The following is a 19357-nucleotide window of genomic DNA, read 5'->3' on the forward strand; positions in this document are numbered from 1 at the left end:
TTACTTGACATCACAGAGAAGGGCAACCCCACGGAGCACCCAGTGTTCAGGGACCTGGGCCGTCCTGAGGTCCACAGCGGCGATGTAGTTCAAGTCCGTTCGAACTGGCTTCTTGTAAATGGGGCAGGAATAAAACCGAGGATCTCTTAAAGCTACAAAAAAATCCATAAAAAAAACTTGGTGAATTTCAAAATTAAGCAGCCCCAAAAGCATGCAGAGTCAAATCTGTGCATTTTAAAGATCGTTCCAAAGTTTGGGTAGAATGAGAGAGATTCTTCCTGAGGTCAGTCCTCCCTAGATGTGAAGCAGACATAACTGCAGGTTTCCAGGGAGTATGACAAAACACCCAGACATCTTCAGGTTTATCCCACTGGCCCCTTGTCCCCTGTCCTTGACGATAATCCCTGCCCACATGAAATGACAATGGACCTCCCACTGCTTCCTTTCCACCCATCAGTTCAACATGGCCCCTGCACTCTTTCTCCTCTACGTCCTCACCCGATCTTGTGCATGGACACCCTCTCCATTTTTCTCTCAGGGTTTGCCTTTGACACAAGGCACCTGTCACTTTTAATCAGATGCCCAGCACCAAGGCTCACTAGTATTTCATTATATTATGTTTTCAAATCTCTGCCTTTGACCCTCTGTGCCATAGTCTAAAGGATATTTGAAATCACAGGACAGGGGATGTTCCCCACCCTTATCAGGGGTTGTGAGTTCTCCATGTGTACAGAGGAAGAGAAGTGGCTGGGAAGCAGACAGCCATGGCACAGTTCATCCCCCTGAGACACAATCTACCATTTTGGAGTGGATGAACACACGGAGTTTCCAAACTACTTTTGCAACAAAGACAACTTACGCATGTCCATCTTTCAAAGACCCTTGCTAATATATTCATCCCTAACCAAAGTTTCACGTTCTCTCCACTCTTGGAAACCCCACGATCAGGGACAGATCCAGGTCTTACAGGTGGCACAAGGCTTTCAGAAAAAGAGTAAAAATTTACAAATACTAAATTGGGCTTTGGGAGGAGCCTCTGCATGGAACAGCTTGGAACGTGAACTTGGTCAGCTTCTCCTTCACTCTACACCACCCGCATAGCTTATCTGCATGTCTCCTCATGTCCATCTCAGGAAGCATTATTTTCTCTTCTCTTCCTAAACTGTTTCTGCACAAACGTGGTGTCTGCACCCATCCTTGTGCCCCTCTGGAAGGCCAACATTGTACATGACCCTCACATAAACATTCAGACCAAAGCAGGTTTAATGAAGAGGAGAACGTTGCTTTGGTGAATTCGTGTGATGCATACACGTGAAACTTGGAAGCAGTAACTCTCAACGCTCTACGTGAGATGTTGACATATTGCTGAATTTATGTCCCAAAACTAACTTGCATGATAATTTATCTTTTTCTAACAAATTCCAAAAGCAAGTCACTCTCAAAAGTTAAGATCTCATTTTCTGACCCAGTAAAACCCTCTACCTGCTTTGCCATGTGTTTTTATACCTCCACTGTAATTAATTTATTGGGAGAAATTAAACACTTGAATATAATGATATTATACATTAGGTTTCAATATAAAATAAATATTCTAAAGCAGTGATTCTTAACCAAGGATGATTTCACTCGTGGGGGACATTTGTGACTATCTGGAGATATTTTTGGTTACCAGAGCTATGAGACCACTACTGGCATCTAGTGGGCAGAGGCCAAAGATGCTGTCAATGTGCTATAATGGACAGGACAGCACCCCCTGCACCCCACCAAAGGATATCAATAATATCAAGGTCAGGGAACCCTGTTCTAAAACAAACTCATAGGTGCTTTACACTACTTTAAAACTATGGGTTTGCTTAATCCCATGAAATTAATCATGAGAGTGAATCTAAATTAATTTAACACCTAATTTTAAAATCTGGGTGTTATTTTTTAAATTACCATGAGAATATCACTCATAATAATTATTAGGCAAATATATCAAAAATTCTGATTAAACAAGTGAATTGCAGTGAATTCATGGAGTGTAGTTAATACTAACAGTACTGACTGATATCATCAAATCCTTTAATCCTGGGATCTGTAAATATATAATAAGTGTTAAATATTGTTCTTCTTGACGCAAATTTGACTAATGTTATAAATCTTGAAGGAACCCAGTGTAGTCTCGCATTTGGTGCAAATGTAATTATAGTATGTATGTAATAATAAATATACGTAATTGTAATAATTACACCTTGGGAAATATAGGACTACTTGGATTTTAATCCCAAAAGCAAAGACAAATTGGGGGGTGGGGTGGGAAATCACATTCTTTTCAATAGACAGGTAAAAAACAATCCTCTGAGATATTTATCCAATTTTGTTAATTTGTAGTTGTTGCAGAACTAAAGGTGCCCAAGCCAAACCAGAGCAGGCAGCCAACTTCCGCAGCAGGATTAGAAGCTGCTGGAAGTGCCCTTTCATGGTCAAGGTGCCGACACACGCTAAACAACCACATCAACAGATGATTCAAAGCCATTAGCCCTAGTTAGACAAGTAACTTTGAAGACAAAAATAAACATGCTAGGTAGGGAAAGCAAATCAGCTAATCACGTCGAAAGCCTTAGGGTCCCAGAAGGAGGAGCCAAGACAAGAGGCTGTCTAAATCGGGGAGAGGCTATGGTTTCAGATCTGAAAGGTTTAAACAGCTTGAGGGAGTTTCACTTTCTAACTATGTCACTTCCCTCTCTAGCCTACACTTTTCATCCAAGTGCTAGTATATCACTGCATCATACGTTCCTTCTGATATCCAAAACAACCAAGTTACATAGAGATTCCCTATATAACCTTTAAATCATTTCTTTGTTTAACTCTTCTTTGTGAATGACATTGAAGTGATTAAAAGGGGACTCTTAAATGTTTATTTTAATCCTGCAACAAACATGTGAGTTAGCGTATTAATATCAGCAATAATAACAAAATGATTTATTGTATGCTAACTGGGTGCTAGCCACCTGTCAGTTTAATGCTCTTAACAGCCTTATGTGATGGGTGCCATTATGAAATCCATTTTGCAGACGAGGAAACTGGAACACAGCAAGGTGAGCTATTCATCCAAGGTCACAAAGCTGTAGGTGATAGGAACCAAACCTGGCCAGAATGGGTTGAGAGCCTATGCCCTTAATCTCAGCAATAGTCAGAATGTTCTAAGTGTGTGTGCCTCTACATCTTAGCAGGAGAAGGTGAAAATGAACTGGAAATAACAATTAGATGTCTGACTTCAACTTAAAGCATAGTTGAGACACCTTCAAAGCCACATGACTGAGGCGCCTGGGTGGCTCAGTGGGTTGGGTCTCGGCCTTCGGCTCAGGTTATGATCTCAGGGTCCTCGGATTGAGCCCCGCATTGGGCTCTCTGCTTGGCGGGGAGCCTGTTTGCCCCCCTCTCTCTGCCTGTCTCTCTGCCTACTTGTGATCCCTCTCTCTCTGTCAAATACATAAATAAAAAATCTTTAAAAAAATTTTTAAAAGCCACATGACTAATTACTGGAGTGATAAAATCAGAAATACAACTCAAATATCCAGGCTCCTGGCTCATGCCTTTTACCTGAGCCCATGTGCCCCATCCCCCCCACCCCTCCAACCCTTGCCACCTGGCAGGGGAAGTGACCACATTTAGCTCTTTAGCCTGCAGCCTGCAGAGGAGGAGGCCACAGGAAGTGAGAGCACTCATCCAGAAGCGCAGACTCTGTACCTACTTCACCATGTACCTGAGAAAAATAAACTCATGACTTCAAAATGCAAAGAAGCTGTCCTCATTTGTAATTTAGGCTTTGATTTGAAGCTTCAACGCAGACACCAGAGAGACTCCCTAAACACATAGTCTTAAGAAGAACATAGGAATTCCCAGAGGTTTGCATTCATCCCACATTCTGACACCAGCTTTGGTAGCTGGAAACCCTAGGCCAATTTCATACATCTCTACCCCTTAACTTTCCCATCTGCAAAACAGGGATGACATAGCTTACTGAGTTGTTGTAAAGATTAAACAAATTAATATATGGGAATGACCCCCCAAGCATAGCATAATACTTGAAATGCGGCAGATGCCCAAGGTGTGTTAGATTTCTCCTTTCTCTCTCTCCTCACACACACATGCCCACACACACATGCACACACACACACACACACATGCATGCACAAATCTACACCCACCTTTATCTTTTTACTGAAAAAAATTCCCCAGATTCACCTTCCCCATGACTCTAAATGAGTCCCAGGTTTACAAACTGAAGACGGCTTAAATTCCATGGGGCTCAAGAGTTAGGAGGCCCCCACCTCCTGGTCCCGGCATGGGGCTATTCGCACCCCCAGCCCCATGTCTGCACAGTGTTGGACCAGGGTGCCTCAGAGGGTATTCTAGAAACACCTTCTTCCTCATTAGCTGTAGAGACCCTGAGATCCTTCTCACCCTATTGAGTGCCCAAAGGTACATATTAAGTCTTGCTTTGTCCCCGCAAAGGTTCCAGTTACCATTTTCCCATCACATTGCCTACAGCACTGAAGTTCACTGGGAAGCATCACTCTATCTATATATAATCTATAGGGAGATAGAAATTTCCTATGTCTGCCTCTTTGCAACTTCCTTTGAGAGCAAAGGAGCTAGAGTTGATATGGGAGGTTTTGCCCTTTTGGTGAATTTCATACTATTTGGGTGACGTTCTTATGATATCCTAAGCATTTGGGGACACATTATGCAATTTTTTAAACTTACTATAAATATCTAGACTTCTTTTTTTAAAACAAACCAGTCTTATATGGAAAATTCAATGGTGAATTATTTAAACTATTATTTAAACTAAAAGTTACCCTTCATGTCAACATAAAAACAATTTACTATAAGAATTTTAACCTTAAACTTTAAAGCTTCATTAACAAGGCCACACCCTTTAGCTCAATTAGAGCCCTATTCAGTTATCAAGATTAAATGAAAATTAAGTTTATAGTATGAAAACAGCAATGGAATTTTAGCTTTTCATCACTAAAAAACACTTCTCTGACAACAAAGCTATTTGGCAAAACAGGTTTCCACCAACTGCTACTGAAATTAAAAAAAATGAGAGAAAGAAAAAGAAAAAAAAAATGAAAGCTTTTCTTTTTTTTTTTTCAGTGCTTTGAAATTGGTCACTTTTTCCTTTGCTTATTCTATTTGCGCCCTTAACCTGCTGCTAATGAGCATCACCGCTGACTAATTCCCAGCAGGGTGAGTACAGTTCTTCTATAAAAATGTGTTCTTAAATAATAAAGAACGGCCTGTATTATGAAATTATCATTTTATTGATACCATGCTGAGATGTTCAAAATCATGTTGCAATGGATTTTTATAGTTTAGTCATAAGATATATAAAAGTAACACCTAATGAATGTGAGGAAGATTTTATTTTATTTTATTTTATTTTATTTTATTTTTACTTTATAAGGGAAACATTTTTTGCAACGTGTTGACTGGGCCCAATGATATATTAAGCAAAATTTCTAAAATATTATCTTGGTTAAAAGAACACTTAATGATTATCTCTACAAAGTAACCACTGCCCCAGGTCTTCACACCACCCTAAGAACCAATAAATCTGAAGCCACAGGCGGCTTGCTTGCCTAGGCTCAGCCACACACATTTATCCTGTCAGATTCCCTTGGGGTATGTGGAGGACCTTCCTGTTTCTTTTCTGATGCCGTCCTCTCTTCACAGTCTCCTCTCCCTTCACGCACCTTCTTTCTGTTCCTCACTCACAGCATATCCACCACTACCTCACGCCTTCGGACTCTCACCTTTGCTCCTGGATATTCGCAGAGCTGCCTTCCGTCACCTGGATCTCAGCTCAATGTTCTCTCCTCAGCAAGCCTCTCCCCGAACCCCTAAACTACCCGTTCCCTAGCATGACACGAGTGTGTTTCCTTCATAGAAAAGAACTATCTGGAACCAGTATGTGCATTTAGAGTCGATTCTCATTATCATGGGACTTCAGTACATAAAATCTCTAGGAACAGGGAATTAGCAATTACTGAACCATTGTTCCAAGGGTTTCCAAACAGAGGGCAGGTTTCCTACAAGCCTCTGGTCCCATTATGTTCATCAACCACTCAATACATAACCTTATTGTAGATGTGTTTTTGTTTAAAGACACATTTTCACATATATTGTTGATTCATGAACATTGAACTCATGGCACTTTAACTCACGCTTCAGTGAAGCTTGTGTTAGGCACGTATTTTCTCCATGAGGCATGTCACAGCCTTCTTCTGCCTGCAAATGACTGTGTCTCATGCATGGACTCGTGGGTTACGGACAGATTTTAGAGTACAGTGAATTCTGAAGTGCAGAATCCATGAATAAAAAGGACCAGCTATGTCTGCTTCCTTTTTGCTGCCTGTCCCTCCTTGACACTGGGTTCCTTAAGAATGGGGATTCTGCCTGGTCTTTCTTCCCTGTTACGTCCCCAGCACCAGAGCAGAGCACACGGGTGGTCAAAACCAGACAGATACTGGATGACCGACTGGGCTAATGTATTTCCCTCTGCTAAGAAAAGTCTATCGCCCACTCCTCTCACACTCATTCTTAACGTCAAAGCACACCTCATTATGAAGTGCTTCTTCTGGGCGTTCTGAGTGTATCTCTATCTTAACATGTATCAAATTCCATTTCAATTATTGATTTACTTGGCAGTCTCCCTAACTACAGGGAATCCCTTCTAGGCTTGATCTGGTTCATCATTATCTTTGTGTCCTCTGCACCTAAGATAGTGGCTGGCCCATATCAGGCATCCAGCAAATATTTGCTTAAAAAATAAATATTCATGGTTTATAAACTCTCTTCCCTTGACCCATGTTCCCAAATGTGATATTTATCTAAGAGATGGGGATCCTAGAAGCTGTCTTTCAAAAAGAGATGGTCTATTCCTTACTTGTTTAAAGGAAAACCTATTGTGTTTCTGTCATAAAATCAGTTTTTCCTTGAAATCCACTATCACGGCCATCACCAAAGTGCATGGCTTACAACAATCATCTCACCACATATATGTATGTGTATATCAAATCATCATGTTGTACACCTTAAGTATATGCAACTTCTATTAAAAAGATAAAATACATTTTTTAAAAAATGAGATGAACAGGGAAGTCCCAGGTGTGCTGAAAGGTGGTTATTGCTGAGAAGATATTAGCTGAGTGAAATGTAATAAGAAAAGCATCCAGAACACATCAGGCCAATGGTGGAAACCAGCTTAGATCTTTTTAGTCTTACCACACAGAACTTTGTCAAAGTGCAATAACGTTTGCTTCATAGACATAATATTATGTTTGTAGGCTGGAATATGAACCCAGGTTTTTACTATTAGCTACTGGATTAAGCCAAATGCCCCTGAATTCAATCTGGCTTTCACACCGTGGCTTAAATCTCCAAGCTGGTAGAGTCATCACCTCCAGGGGGTCCTACACTGTCCTGCCTAGAAAGCCTCCCTTCCACCACTGGTCCCACCTCATCTTATCAAACCTTCCAGGCCCTGTCCAGGCTCTGCTCCTAAGACCCAGCCCCTGATCACTTCTTCCCACTCCCATCTCCCCTCCTTTCCCATCCTCTGTTAACTATTCCAAACACTTGCTTCTTATCTCATCACCTAACATTTTGTGGGTATCCCTATATATTTGACCTGCTTTTGTAAATAGGCAAGAATGATCTAGATTCATGGCCTCCCCCGTAATACCCAAAAAAGTACCTAGCAATCAACAAGCACTCATTAAACATGGGTCCTCTCTTCACAGATAAAATAGTAAAATCCTCACACCATGATAACAAATATACAAGACCTTGTGTTTCTAACATTATCCAATCTGATGCCAACCATCCCTAAACGCACAGGACAACTTACTGTTGTTTTCCGCGTAAATCCTTATGACAGGCATCAGCTCAAAGAGCACTTTTGGTTTGGATTCAATGAGCTTCAAGTTCCTCTTGTCCCAACCAGCACCTTCAAGATACAAGCCATAGACGTAGACACCCTCGGTGGGAGGGGCAGAAATGTCATCCTTCATCCACTTGGTGACTTCATTGCAAAGCACCATGTTGTCCAAGGCCCAGCCTTCGTTGGCCCGCGTTATTTCCTGCTCAGGACAAGAACAAGAGCAAAGGACGAAGAGAGTGGTTAGAGGTTTATCTTAACATAAAGAGTGTTACAGTGATGAAAGGGTAACCCCAATTACCCTAATTCGGAGGAAGTAGAATCGTACTTTCACAGTTAAAAAGATTCTCTCATAAACAATACCCATCTCCTAATTCAACCACTGTATTTTACAAAAAAAAATATCAAATTATATCAAATATAAAGATAAAAAATAAATTCTTTGAAAGTCAAGTTAGCAGCCTGAGAACAAGCTGCTGGATTTCCTTTCAGGACAACGTAATTGCTGGTGGCACAAAGGGACAGCCATTCTGTGTCTCGTTATAGTCTTAAAACTATACTGACAGAAGAAAACCTTGTAAAAGAAAATCATAATAACACAACAGGTGTAAGTCGAAACTATTACCTGGCGCATTGCAGTTAAAAATCCTTGGGGGTTAAAAAAACCTGTCATCCAGAAGCAGTGGGGTCGGCCGTTGAAAACCCAGGAGGTAAACTGGCAGTTTCTTTCTAGAAGTTCAGTAAACCAGAAACCCAACGTACTAGAAATCCATGATGCCTGAAATGCATACATTGAAATAATTAATTAATACAGGCTTCATTCTGCTGTGTGACTAGCTATGTGCACGGGAAAAAATGATGAAATACCAAATCACTTTTAGAACTTAAAAGTTCCTGAGACATGAATTTCCCTTGGGTTCTGACATTTAAGTTTTCAAATTATTCTTCCTCCTCCTGATTTTAAGATACACTAGAATCAGCTGATCATCACACGAATTCCAGAACAATCTAGCACTCAGTATGCTCTTCAAGTACAAATATATTCACTACCAATTCTGCTATAAAGCAGCTAAAATAGTTAATTGAATTCAATTTAATAGGTCTCAACTATTTTTCCCTAGTTTACATTTTTTTCTCCTTAGGTTACATTTTTAACAGCTACACCATAAAACAGGGTTTCCATTTACATAAATGTACTCATGGTCTCTTTAAAATATATTGTTAAAAAAATAAAATACATTCTGTTGATGAAAAATGATAGAATCCCTCCTCCACTTCTCATTTTTAATGAGGCAAACAACAGTTATTTTCTGAAGTTCTTGTCCCTGAGAATGAACTTTTATTCCTCTGATGAAGGAGCAGAAATGGAAACACAGGTCCCTTACCACCAACAAATTAATTGCATTCATTGTTTGTAATATTCTGCCTGAATTCACACGTGGAACTTCTGTTATTACAATTGGCATGGGTATGTCACTAGTGTTAGCGGCAACTCTGCCAGTAGATCTCTCCAAACCATATTTTATATCATTTTACTGTAATTGGAATATCTTATGTATGAATAAATGTAGTGATCAAACTGTGTAGATATACTGCTTGAATTTCAAATTCTTAAGAATTAATTTGCCTATAGATAATAAGATTCCAAAGACTGACAATAAGTTAAGTAGAATAAAAAATTATTTAAAAAAATCATAATTTTAAAATTAGGTAACTCATTCTATCCTATCTTTATAGGTGTGTTAACTGAAAAAGATGTGTTTGTACTGATCTGAGGGCACAGGGACCCATTAATGCGAGGGCCCCTCCTGACAAGGATCCCTCCTCCAAAGCATTCCAGGAGCAGACCAAGCTGGTTGAGCTGGTTTGGTGGGAAATGAACCTGCAAAGGCTACTGACTAGTGACCAGGTAGGTTCTCCCTCTGTCACTGGCAACAAGGACAGTCAGTCCACATGGAAAACTCTCTGGCCTTGGGAATGAATTCATTGAAGGTGAGGAGAGGATGGAGTCTGGTCAAGGCTGATCTGGGTTTCTAAAGCCCAGGGTGAGATACTAGAGTCTCGATGCTAAACAGTCTCTTTCAGTTCTAACACTATTATGTCTCACCTTCCCATTTCCCTGAGTAGCTTCCAGAAGGCCAAGACCCCAGTGACTGCATGACCCAATCCCATCTCCCGATGATGCCCTCCCTGTACATACCCCCACCTGGCCCCAGCTTTCCATCCTCCCAAGCTCCCACCATACACCCAGATCTTCACCATCCCCCACAATGCATGAACTCTGGACAAAGATACTCTGGTACTCCCTTTACTTCTCCAAGTAGACAAGCATTTGTCAAAAGTGCATCTGCCATTTAGCACAAGGACCAGCACACGATCAGTAAGCAGACTATTAAATCATTATCTTGTTACCTGAAGATATACATACTCACATATGTACAGGCAAAGCCATGAAAAATGTTTCTCTTTGGTGTGACTTTGGCAGTGTGTGTGTGTGTGTGTGTGTGTGTGTGTGTGTGTGTGTGTGTTTAGGAAAACTTCCTTCTACAAAGCTAACATCATGGGCTTTGAAGCTCAAGAGCCCGGGTTTAATTTCTGACCCTTGGATTTCTTAGGCGTGGGATCTGGGAAAAGACTCAGTGTCTCCCAATCTCAAGTCCTTCACCTGCAAAAAGAGGGCTATAAAATGCAAAAATTTAAATGAAATCATGCATACAAATGGCCTAGTAGCATGCCCAATACATGGGAGATGCTACGTAGTCTCCTTCCCGCACTAAAAGCTGCAATTACAGGCCTACTGGGGGATCTGTCCCTTAAAAAAAGAACCCTTCTAAGTAAACTCTGCTTTCCACTTGCCAATCTGGACTACTGACAACGATAAAGTGAGGAAGTAGACTGGGAGCAGACGTAACCGTACTTTCTTCCACCGAGCAGGAATTCTGGCATCGAACATGCAGTTCAGCGCATCCCCCAGATCTTCGCTCATGATGATGGTGCCGTCGATAGCGAGTTTCAGCTCGGTCAGGGTGCTGCGGACCAGGGTGAGCAGCCTCTGCATCCTGTCTATCTCCTGCCTGAGGAAAATGTTCATGGGCTGGAACAGCCCCATCTTCTGCAGCCTCTCTTTCACCTGCCATGGAGACATTTAGCACATGTTAAAAACGTGACAGCGCGGCACCTGGGTGGCTCAGTGGGTAAAGCCTCTGCCTTCGGCTCAGGTCATGATCCGAGTCCTGGGATCGAGCCCCGCATCAGGCTCTCTGCTCAGCAAGGAACCTGCTTCCCCCTCTCTCTCTGCCTGCCTCTCTGCCTGCTTGTGATCTCTCTCTGTCAAATAAATAAATAAAATCTTTAAAAATAAAATCGTTAAAAAAAAAAAATGTGACAGCGATGGCTATTTATGTAACCAGCTCCCTGGGGCTGCTGAAAGGCCCCCAATTGTCCAATTCCGCTAATGGTAAGCCTTTTTTTTTTTTTTTCACTGCCAGAAAACAAAGGAGAAACACAAAAGGACACATCTGTGGGTGGACCAGCTGACTTCCCGTCCCAGGCGGGAGAGAACAGGCAGCCATTCATTCCCAGAAGAATACGAACACATGACCACAACCACGCAGCCTTCCACACAGCAGGGGCGCTCGTCAGGAGATGCTCATGTACCTGCTGGCCTAAGACTGGCCAACACACACACGGACACACAAAAAAACATGTGTACATGCACACAACCATCCTGCTGGCTGCTTCAAAAGACTAGACTCCGTCTACAGAGCTTCCGGTTCTTTCCATCATAGCATCTGTCCGATCATACTCCCCCCCCCAACCCGTTTCCATCCTACAAGTACTTATCGAGAGCGTCTTCTATGGATCAGCTATCCTGCTGGGCTGAGTTGCTTTATCCCAAGGCAACACAGACAAAGGAAGGAGGCTCTCCTAATCCCCGTTACTTGCCACGTTTATTTATGTAACTGCTATTCCATTTTTAGATATTTTTATTGCTTCATAAATATTTCAGCCACTGTTAGATATGAATGACCTCTCTCCCGATACTACAACGAGAGGTGCTTATGAAAGCTGATAAAGGTATTGATTTTCTCCAAGCAAGTGATCAGTTTTCTCAAGGGGAAATTATTCCCTTGGTAATGGGTCCTTGAGTTCACTGTACAGTACCAGAAACCAAAATGGTCTGCTTTGTGGAAAATAATAAGATGTTAAAGAAACAAAATGCTACAGGTTTCGTTTTTGAAAACCGGGTAAAGAAGGGCAATATATAAAGGGCCAGGGGGTCCTGTGACAGAAATGTTACAGGGTTAGTCCGGGGCATCTGCTAAGACTACATGTAAAGTTAGTCACTGGTGCTTTTATCTAAGATTTTAAAATGTTTTCAGAGTAAATCTTTTCACTAACATCTGCTAAACTGTCTAAAAAATGAACTTTCCTAATAATAAATTTGGCTTAGAAGTCACTTACATATTAAAAAGACAAATCAATTTTCAAAACCTATGAAGCTGTAGAGTTACTAATATAACCTTCCTGAAATTAGGATGGCCTGAATTTTAAGATGTGCATTAAATTACACAATATTTTTTCATTGACCAGGTGCCTGATTCTCAAAATACATGACTTTCCTTTGAACGAATGACAATGTGAAGAACTTCAAAGGAAAGTTCTAGAAAAGCAATCCTAACCCATCGGTATACACTTAGAACCTAGTCATGAACATGAACATTCTTGTCAGGGTTCTTTATTGTTTCTATTTCAAAATGATCACATTTATAGATTTAAAAACTTCTTTTCCTGGTTCTTCAGGAAGTGAGTTTTTTTTTTTTTTAAGATTTTATTTATTTATTTGACAGAGATCACAAGTAGGCAGAGAGGCAGGCAGAGAGAGAGGAGGAAGCAGGCTCCCCGCAGAGCAGAGAGCCCGATGTTGGGCTTGATCCCAGGACCATGGGATCATGACCTGAGCCGAAGGCAGAGGCTTTAACCCACTGAGCCACCCAGACACCCCAGGAAGTGAGTTTTTGAATGTTTTTTTTAGTTTCAGAAAAATCATTTTTTGCCCTCTTTCCTTACTCTTCACTCCCACCAACCGAACAGATGCTTCCCACTGCTGACATCCTGTCAGAATATCAACTCACTTCAAATGGGCTGTAGTCGGGGGGCAGTTTTTCCAGCATATCGTCGGCCAGCCGGGCCACCACAGCCTCCCGGGTCTCATCCCCTCCCCCGGAGCTGTCCTTGGGTTGGATGCTGAGGATGGTGTCCAGCACATCCTTGGCCAGCTTGCTCTGGTAAGTAATGTCGGCATTGGGATGCAGTCCAAACACCTCAGGGCTGTCATAGGTAGGCAGGCTCTGAACAACAAGTACCCCACATTAGCCCACATTGCTGACATAAGCACCCCTTAGATTATACAGTCTTAGGAAAGAAATGTTTTTATTAAAATAAGTCATGTAACATTGGGTGTCAACTATACTCGAATTTTAAAATGAATAAATAAATAAATAAATAAATAACATCAAATACTATCCCCACCACCACCAAAAAAATAAGTATTTACACAATATATCTTATTTGTGTCAGGCTGCAATCTCAATAATTTCTCCAGAAAAGAGTCAAAAGTTGGCGTGAAAGAGGATGAACACTGAGAAACACAGTAAGGTCAGGGGTCCTTACCGTCTCTACCTCCAGCAAATTTAATCAGAGACACTGTCTTGTTTTAGAAAACGTGAAATAGAAAGGGAGCTATGGATTAGTATTTTGTTTTCTAAAGGTCTAATTTAAACCAATCTTTTAAATAAATGTGATATAACTAATGTTTTCTATGTTTTAAGGTACCAGAAAATGATAGTTTTAGCAACTATGGCCCAAAGAGGGCCACAGGTGGGAACTGTACTCTCCCAGGGAGAAAGATGGAGATTAGGAAAAGAGGAATACCGAGAGCGACCCAGTGCAAGAGAAAAGCAGATAGCAAGAGACGATCAGAAGCGGCATAAGCAGGCGAAGAACACAGCTATTTGAAAGAAAAAAAATGTACCTAAATTTGACATTGGTTTCAATGTGTGAATTGTATCCTAAACTTCATTATTGTCTCATATTTTTCCTGAAATCTCCTCCCTTATTTTATTCCTTTTTACATAATGTCTTCTCAAGTTCATTGTGAAATGAAATATATGTAAATAAATGCATGTATGGGCATATCTAAATTTATATCTTCACAGGCACTTTTGTATTCAGTGCTAATGATTTAAAGACATCTATAGAGCAGTTAAGACAAATGTATTTGTTGATCTGAATTAATACAAGTGTAGAGGTGGTAATATACGATAAACTCATTACATTCATATATCACAGAACCTCTAAATGTACTGATAAATTGAGCCCTTTGGGGCCATTGGGTTTTAGTTTGTTCACTCTGAGATGAATCTCAGATAGAGGCAAAAGAGATTTCTTTTTGTTTTTTAAGATTTTATTTATTTATTTGACAGAGCAAGAGAGCGAGAGGACACAAGCAGAGAGAACAGCAGAGGGACAGGGAGAAGTAGGTTCCCTGTTGAGCAGGGAGCCCCATGGGGGGCCAGGTCCCAGGACCCCAGGATCACTGAGACAAAGGCAGACACTTAAGTGACTGAGCCACCCAGCAGTCCCAAACTTTTCCTCAAATTTTCTGTCAAAATCTACCACATTCCCTCTTAGAGCAACACTTCCCAGCCAGGGGCGATTTTGCCCCCCGGGGACATTTGGCATGTCTGGAGACATGGTTGGTTGTCACAACTGGATGGGGGATGCTGACATCTAGGGAGGAGAGGACAGGGTTGCTGCTAGCCCACTGACACAAGACAGCTCCCCACGGCCAAGAAGGTTCCTGAAGATCCTCAGATTCTATCCATTTGGCCAGGACTGAGAACCAGAGGTCTCAGGATGAGTCCAGAGGTGGCCTTCGCCCTGTTACCACAAGGAGCTGAGATCTCGAGAGTTCCCGGGGACTTACATAGCTTCCCTAGTTCAAAATCTGTCCAGTCTGTCGTATCCCCAAAGAATATTCCTCACAAAGAATAAAAGAGAAGGAAGGGAGGGAATTCATACAAAACCCACACTCAATACACAAATACAAACATTGTAATCATTAGGTGATATAAACATATGAAGAAAGCACTTACAGTGAGAGTATGTATCACCATTAAAATTTATTTTAAAAGCAGTGTTTGCAGTGCAAATAAATATCAAAATGGTCACTAGGCTGTAGACATGCGCTCTATGCATATAATTCTGAAGCAGACAAACCTGGATATATTGAAGATAGTTATCCACTGTGTTGCATTTTGGAATATTATACCCTTGGTAAAAGCTGAAATCTGATCCAAACATATTTTCACTGAACCAGACCTTAGCAAATGTGTTCAGCAACCTCTTATCGTAGTCATCGGTGACTCTGCCCCCGTACTGAATCTCTCCTATCATGTAGCAGACAGTGGTCCAGGAGACGCCCTGCGGACATGGACAGAACCGTTGTAGAGAACTGATTACCAGTTCATCCTGGTTTTCCCCACCAAACAACAGCTGTGTATTTGTGGTCACCAAAGTCATTCATTCATTCTTCATCAGTAATGTTAAAAGGGCAGGAAGAAAATGACATAGACAAACCTTGAGAATTACTCAAAGCTCCTGCACATGATTTGAAATCGACCCCTTTGGTGCATTCCTATGCTGTCATATTTTAATTTCAACTAAAAAAAAGCTAGTTTTGGAGAATACTGAGGCAGCTCCTTAAAAAACACATGCTTCAAAAGTGACCTAGACTTTCATTTTCGTTTTTTAAGATTCTAAAAAACGAGTTTTCTCACCCCACCAATTCAACCCTTTTGCCTTGCATGTAATTTCAGATCAGCTTTGAGAAATACAAAGATAAACAAAACTGGTTCCTTTTTTTCATCTGAAATCCAGAGGCAAGTGTGACCCAGCTGGCATGACTTAAAGGTAGGACTATGCAAGCACAGAAGGCCATCACTGTCACAGGATCAGTCCCGAAGCTGGGCAGGTGTGTGAATAGGAGGCCCTGTGCCCACAGGCACTGGCAGCACAGGGCGGCGCGCACACGGTACCTTTTTGACATCCATGTCATCTAGGTGGTTTTGGATGAACTGCACGGTGGCGTTAAAGTCAGCCTGATTAAATTCATAGGGGATGTTCCATCCCAGGGGACCAAACTTTCTCCTCTCCTGGACCATGGAGTGCAGGAAAGCCACCGCATAGAGCATGGGTTTCCACTGGGCTGCGGGGCTCACATCCAGCAGGTCCTGGCTCACACCTGTCACGGCCGGTGGGGCGAAAACCTGTATCGTCACTCACACACCTTAACTTCTTATTACACTTATAAGTTATTATTTTTGTAAATTTCTGATAGTAAAATTCATTTATCTTGAATTATTTTTATCACATTCATATGACAATTATAATTTAACTTTGGGTGTCCAGAGGGTGTTTCTCGCTGAAAAATCTGCAAAGAGACTGGGCGAGGAGGTTGGGGGCTGGGTAACTTAACATGGGTCAAGTTCCTGCCAGTCTGACAAGATATTGTGGGGATAAACTAGAGGTAGAAGAAGGATGGTAGTAAAATGAATACTATTACTAAAATACTAGTATTTCAAATGCTATTATTAATATTATTTATTATTACTAGTAACCTAATAATATATCATTTAATATAATACTACTATTAGTATTATAAATGCTACTACTAAAACTACTACTATTACTAATTATTTATTATTGCTATTATTATCATTATTATTTGGAATCTGTACTCAAGTTGCAATGAACTTCAGTATATATTACTCACAATTTAAAATCAATTAAGACAGTGTATCTAGAAGCCCACCACACCTGAGTATACTCCCCAAATTATGCTAAGTGAAATAAGTCAATCAGAGAAAGGCAATTATCATATGGTTTCACTTATTAGTGGAACATAAGGAATAGCATAGAGGACATTAGGAGAAGGAAGGGAAAAATGAAGGGGGGTAACTGGAGTGGGAGACAAACCATGAGAGACTGAGGACTCTGAGAAGCAAACTGAGGGTTTTAGAGGGGAGGGGCTTGGGGGGGTGTATAAGCCTAGTGATGGGTATCAAGGAGGGCACGGATTTCATGGAGATTGGGTGTTATACATAAACAATTAATCATGGAACATGACATCAAAAACTAATGATGTACTGTATGGTGACTAACAAAACATAATAAAAAATTATTATAATTATTATGTATTTATATTACATATATATAACTGTATATTTTTTACTTAGAATTTTTTTACCACCCTCATCCTTCCCCATCTATTTATCCCCACATTATCTCACAGCCTGACAAGCATTTGAGCCTTGTTAGCAACTCAATAAAAACTATAGATTGTTCAGATGGCCTCATGAAACGCAGGCAGGTCATAACTTGAATTCAGCCTCTGCTTTTGCAAGAGGCTATTGGCCAACTTCAGGTAGGGAGCATGAAGGACCATAAATGGCAAAATAATGTTAACATAGAAAGGTGTGTGTCTAGCTGGAGAAGAGCACAGACCAAGGCAGAGCAATCCGGGGAATACGGGAAAAGTTCAAGGTGGATGATCATGAGCTCTGATGTCCTAAGGCCACCAGAACGTATTCCACGTGGGGTGTGACAAGGTGTTGTCCTCTCCTCATCATGGTAAATAATAGTATAGTTCACTACAGCTCTATCCTGACTCATGGCTTTTGCAATTTCTTTAAGACAACAAATTTAAACACAAAAAGTCCCCTCGACTCACCACCATATGTTCTTTTCAAGCCTGCCCGGAGACCCTGTGGAGGCTCATTGGCGAATTTAATGGCCATCTGAAGGAGTGTAATGGGAAAGTTCTTATGAACTTCAGTGGTCATCCACAGGCGGAAAGCATCATGTACCATCTCGGTTTCTACAATTATGTCCATTAGCTCATCCATGAAATCGAGCCCCAGATGGCAGTTCTGCAGAAGGGCCCATCCTCCCTAAGTCAACAACAGTAAATGGAAATGAGACACTATTTCCTGTTGCACCCAGAGATTTAAGTTAATATATTCTTCAGAAAGTAGGTAATCAAAATTTAACAGAGAAGCACACTAACCACTAAATTAGTCCAGGTCAAATCTACAGATACAATGACATTGAGTTGAGGTTAAGTGTGTCATTTTCTTGTTCCATGCATTTGTCCCACAGCATACCAGCACGCCAACTGATAATATATAGTAGGAGTCATGAAAATAACCAGAGTTGGTGTCAGAAGAGATAACATCACTGCCCTGTACAGATGGTTGAGTGAAATATCCATTTACCTAAGCTTCCTCCAATGTTCCATGAGAAGTACAAAGAAGGGACATTTTTAAAGGCATGAACTTTTAAGAACAAGGACAGTGAGGGTAAAGACAGTATCAGTAACATTTAAAACAGACTCAGGAAAGCTAAATCCTCAATTGGCATTCAAGGAAAGCTGAGAAGTAACCTGATTTACGCCACATAACCCCAAACACACAAGAGCGGGTGGTGAGACATTCCTGTGGAAGTGGGGGAGAAGATGGGCTCTACATGAGAGACCGAAAGCCCAGCCCCCCCAACATGTTCCTGCCTCCCTTAAAGAAAGAGGGAAAGCTGATTTTCTTTGGAAGGTACAATGGACAGGGCTGGACTGGAGGACATCAGCACATTGAGGGTCTAGGAACCTCACTGAAGACAGGTTAAAGAAAGGCTACCTACTCAATTTCGAGACCTATTCCATCCTTTCTCCCATGGAGTTCCCAAAACTCTGGGCAGGATGCACACCATCTAGAAAGTGGGAGAATCTACATACTCTAAGAACAAGAGCCTTAGAAAATAAGACTTATCTTTTATATAACACATGTTATGAGCCCAAGAATGTTCCTTGTATAAAGCAATAGAGACCATGTTTTAGATCATGTTGTAATAATTTACTCAATACCTAATCTATAGAATATTTCTGCTAGAATGATCTATAATATCCAGATCAGAATCTCGAGTTGTTTTCTTGACTCTGTAACTTTGGCTGGTTTAGATTTGACTAGTGCAGCCTGAGTTATTACTCTTTCTGAGAAACAAACCAAGCACCAAATTTAAAATCTTGGTATAAAACGGATCACTGTGAAATTTCACATATCCCCTTCTATTTTCTTGAGGAGTATATAGCACTGCTGAATAAGTAAACTATTTTTTGTCCCTTGAAAAATTCAACTGGAACCGTTCACAATTCAAAAAAAATTAGATATAAAACATAACAACCACAAAAAGGGTTGAGCCACTCTCTGTCTCCCAGCATGCTGGGGAATCTGAGGTGAGAAGTGGGCTGTTTCAACCCTCCCCTGGAATCTCTTATCCGTGGCTGTTTCTGTGGGGTTACCATATTCTGTA

The 19357-nt window shown here is 41.0% G+C and overlaps 1 protein-coding gene across 1 annotated transcript in view; it reads right to left on the reverse strand.

Annotated features, from left to right (window-relative positions):
* LOC111153413 (dynein heavy chain 5, axonemal) overlaps positions 1 to 19357 on the reverse strand; it is a 238313-nt gene continuing 218956 nt past the window's right edge. The window contains exons 72-79 of the mRNA XM_022512429.1: positions 17727 to 17946; positions 16033 to 16238; positions 15215 to 15418; positions 13069 to 13284; positions 10851 to 11063; positions 8559 to 8711; positions 7904 to 8135; positions 1 to 152 (exon numbers count right to left, since the gene is read on the reverse strand). Of these exons, the coding sequence (XP_022368137.1) occupies positions 1 to 152; positions 7904 to 8135; positions 8559 to 8711; positions 10851 to 11063; positions 13069 to 13284; positions 15215 to 15418; positions 16033 to 16238; positions 17727 to 17946 (1596 nt within the window). The remainder of the gene's footprint in view (positions 153 to 7903; positions 8136 to 8558; positions 8712 to 10850; positions 11064 to 13068; positions 13285 to 15214; positions 15419 to 16032; positions 16239 to 17726; positions 17947 to 19357) is intronic.

Source organism: Enhydra lutris, unplaced genomic scaffold (assembly GCF_002288905.1).
Source record: "Enhydra lutris kenyoni isolate GAN:26980312 unplaced genomic scaffold, ASM228890v2 scaffoldscaffold32, whole genome shotgun sequence".
NCBI lineage: Eukaryota > Metazoa > Chordata > Mammalia > Carnivora > Mustelidae > Enhydra > Enhydra lutris.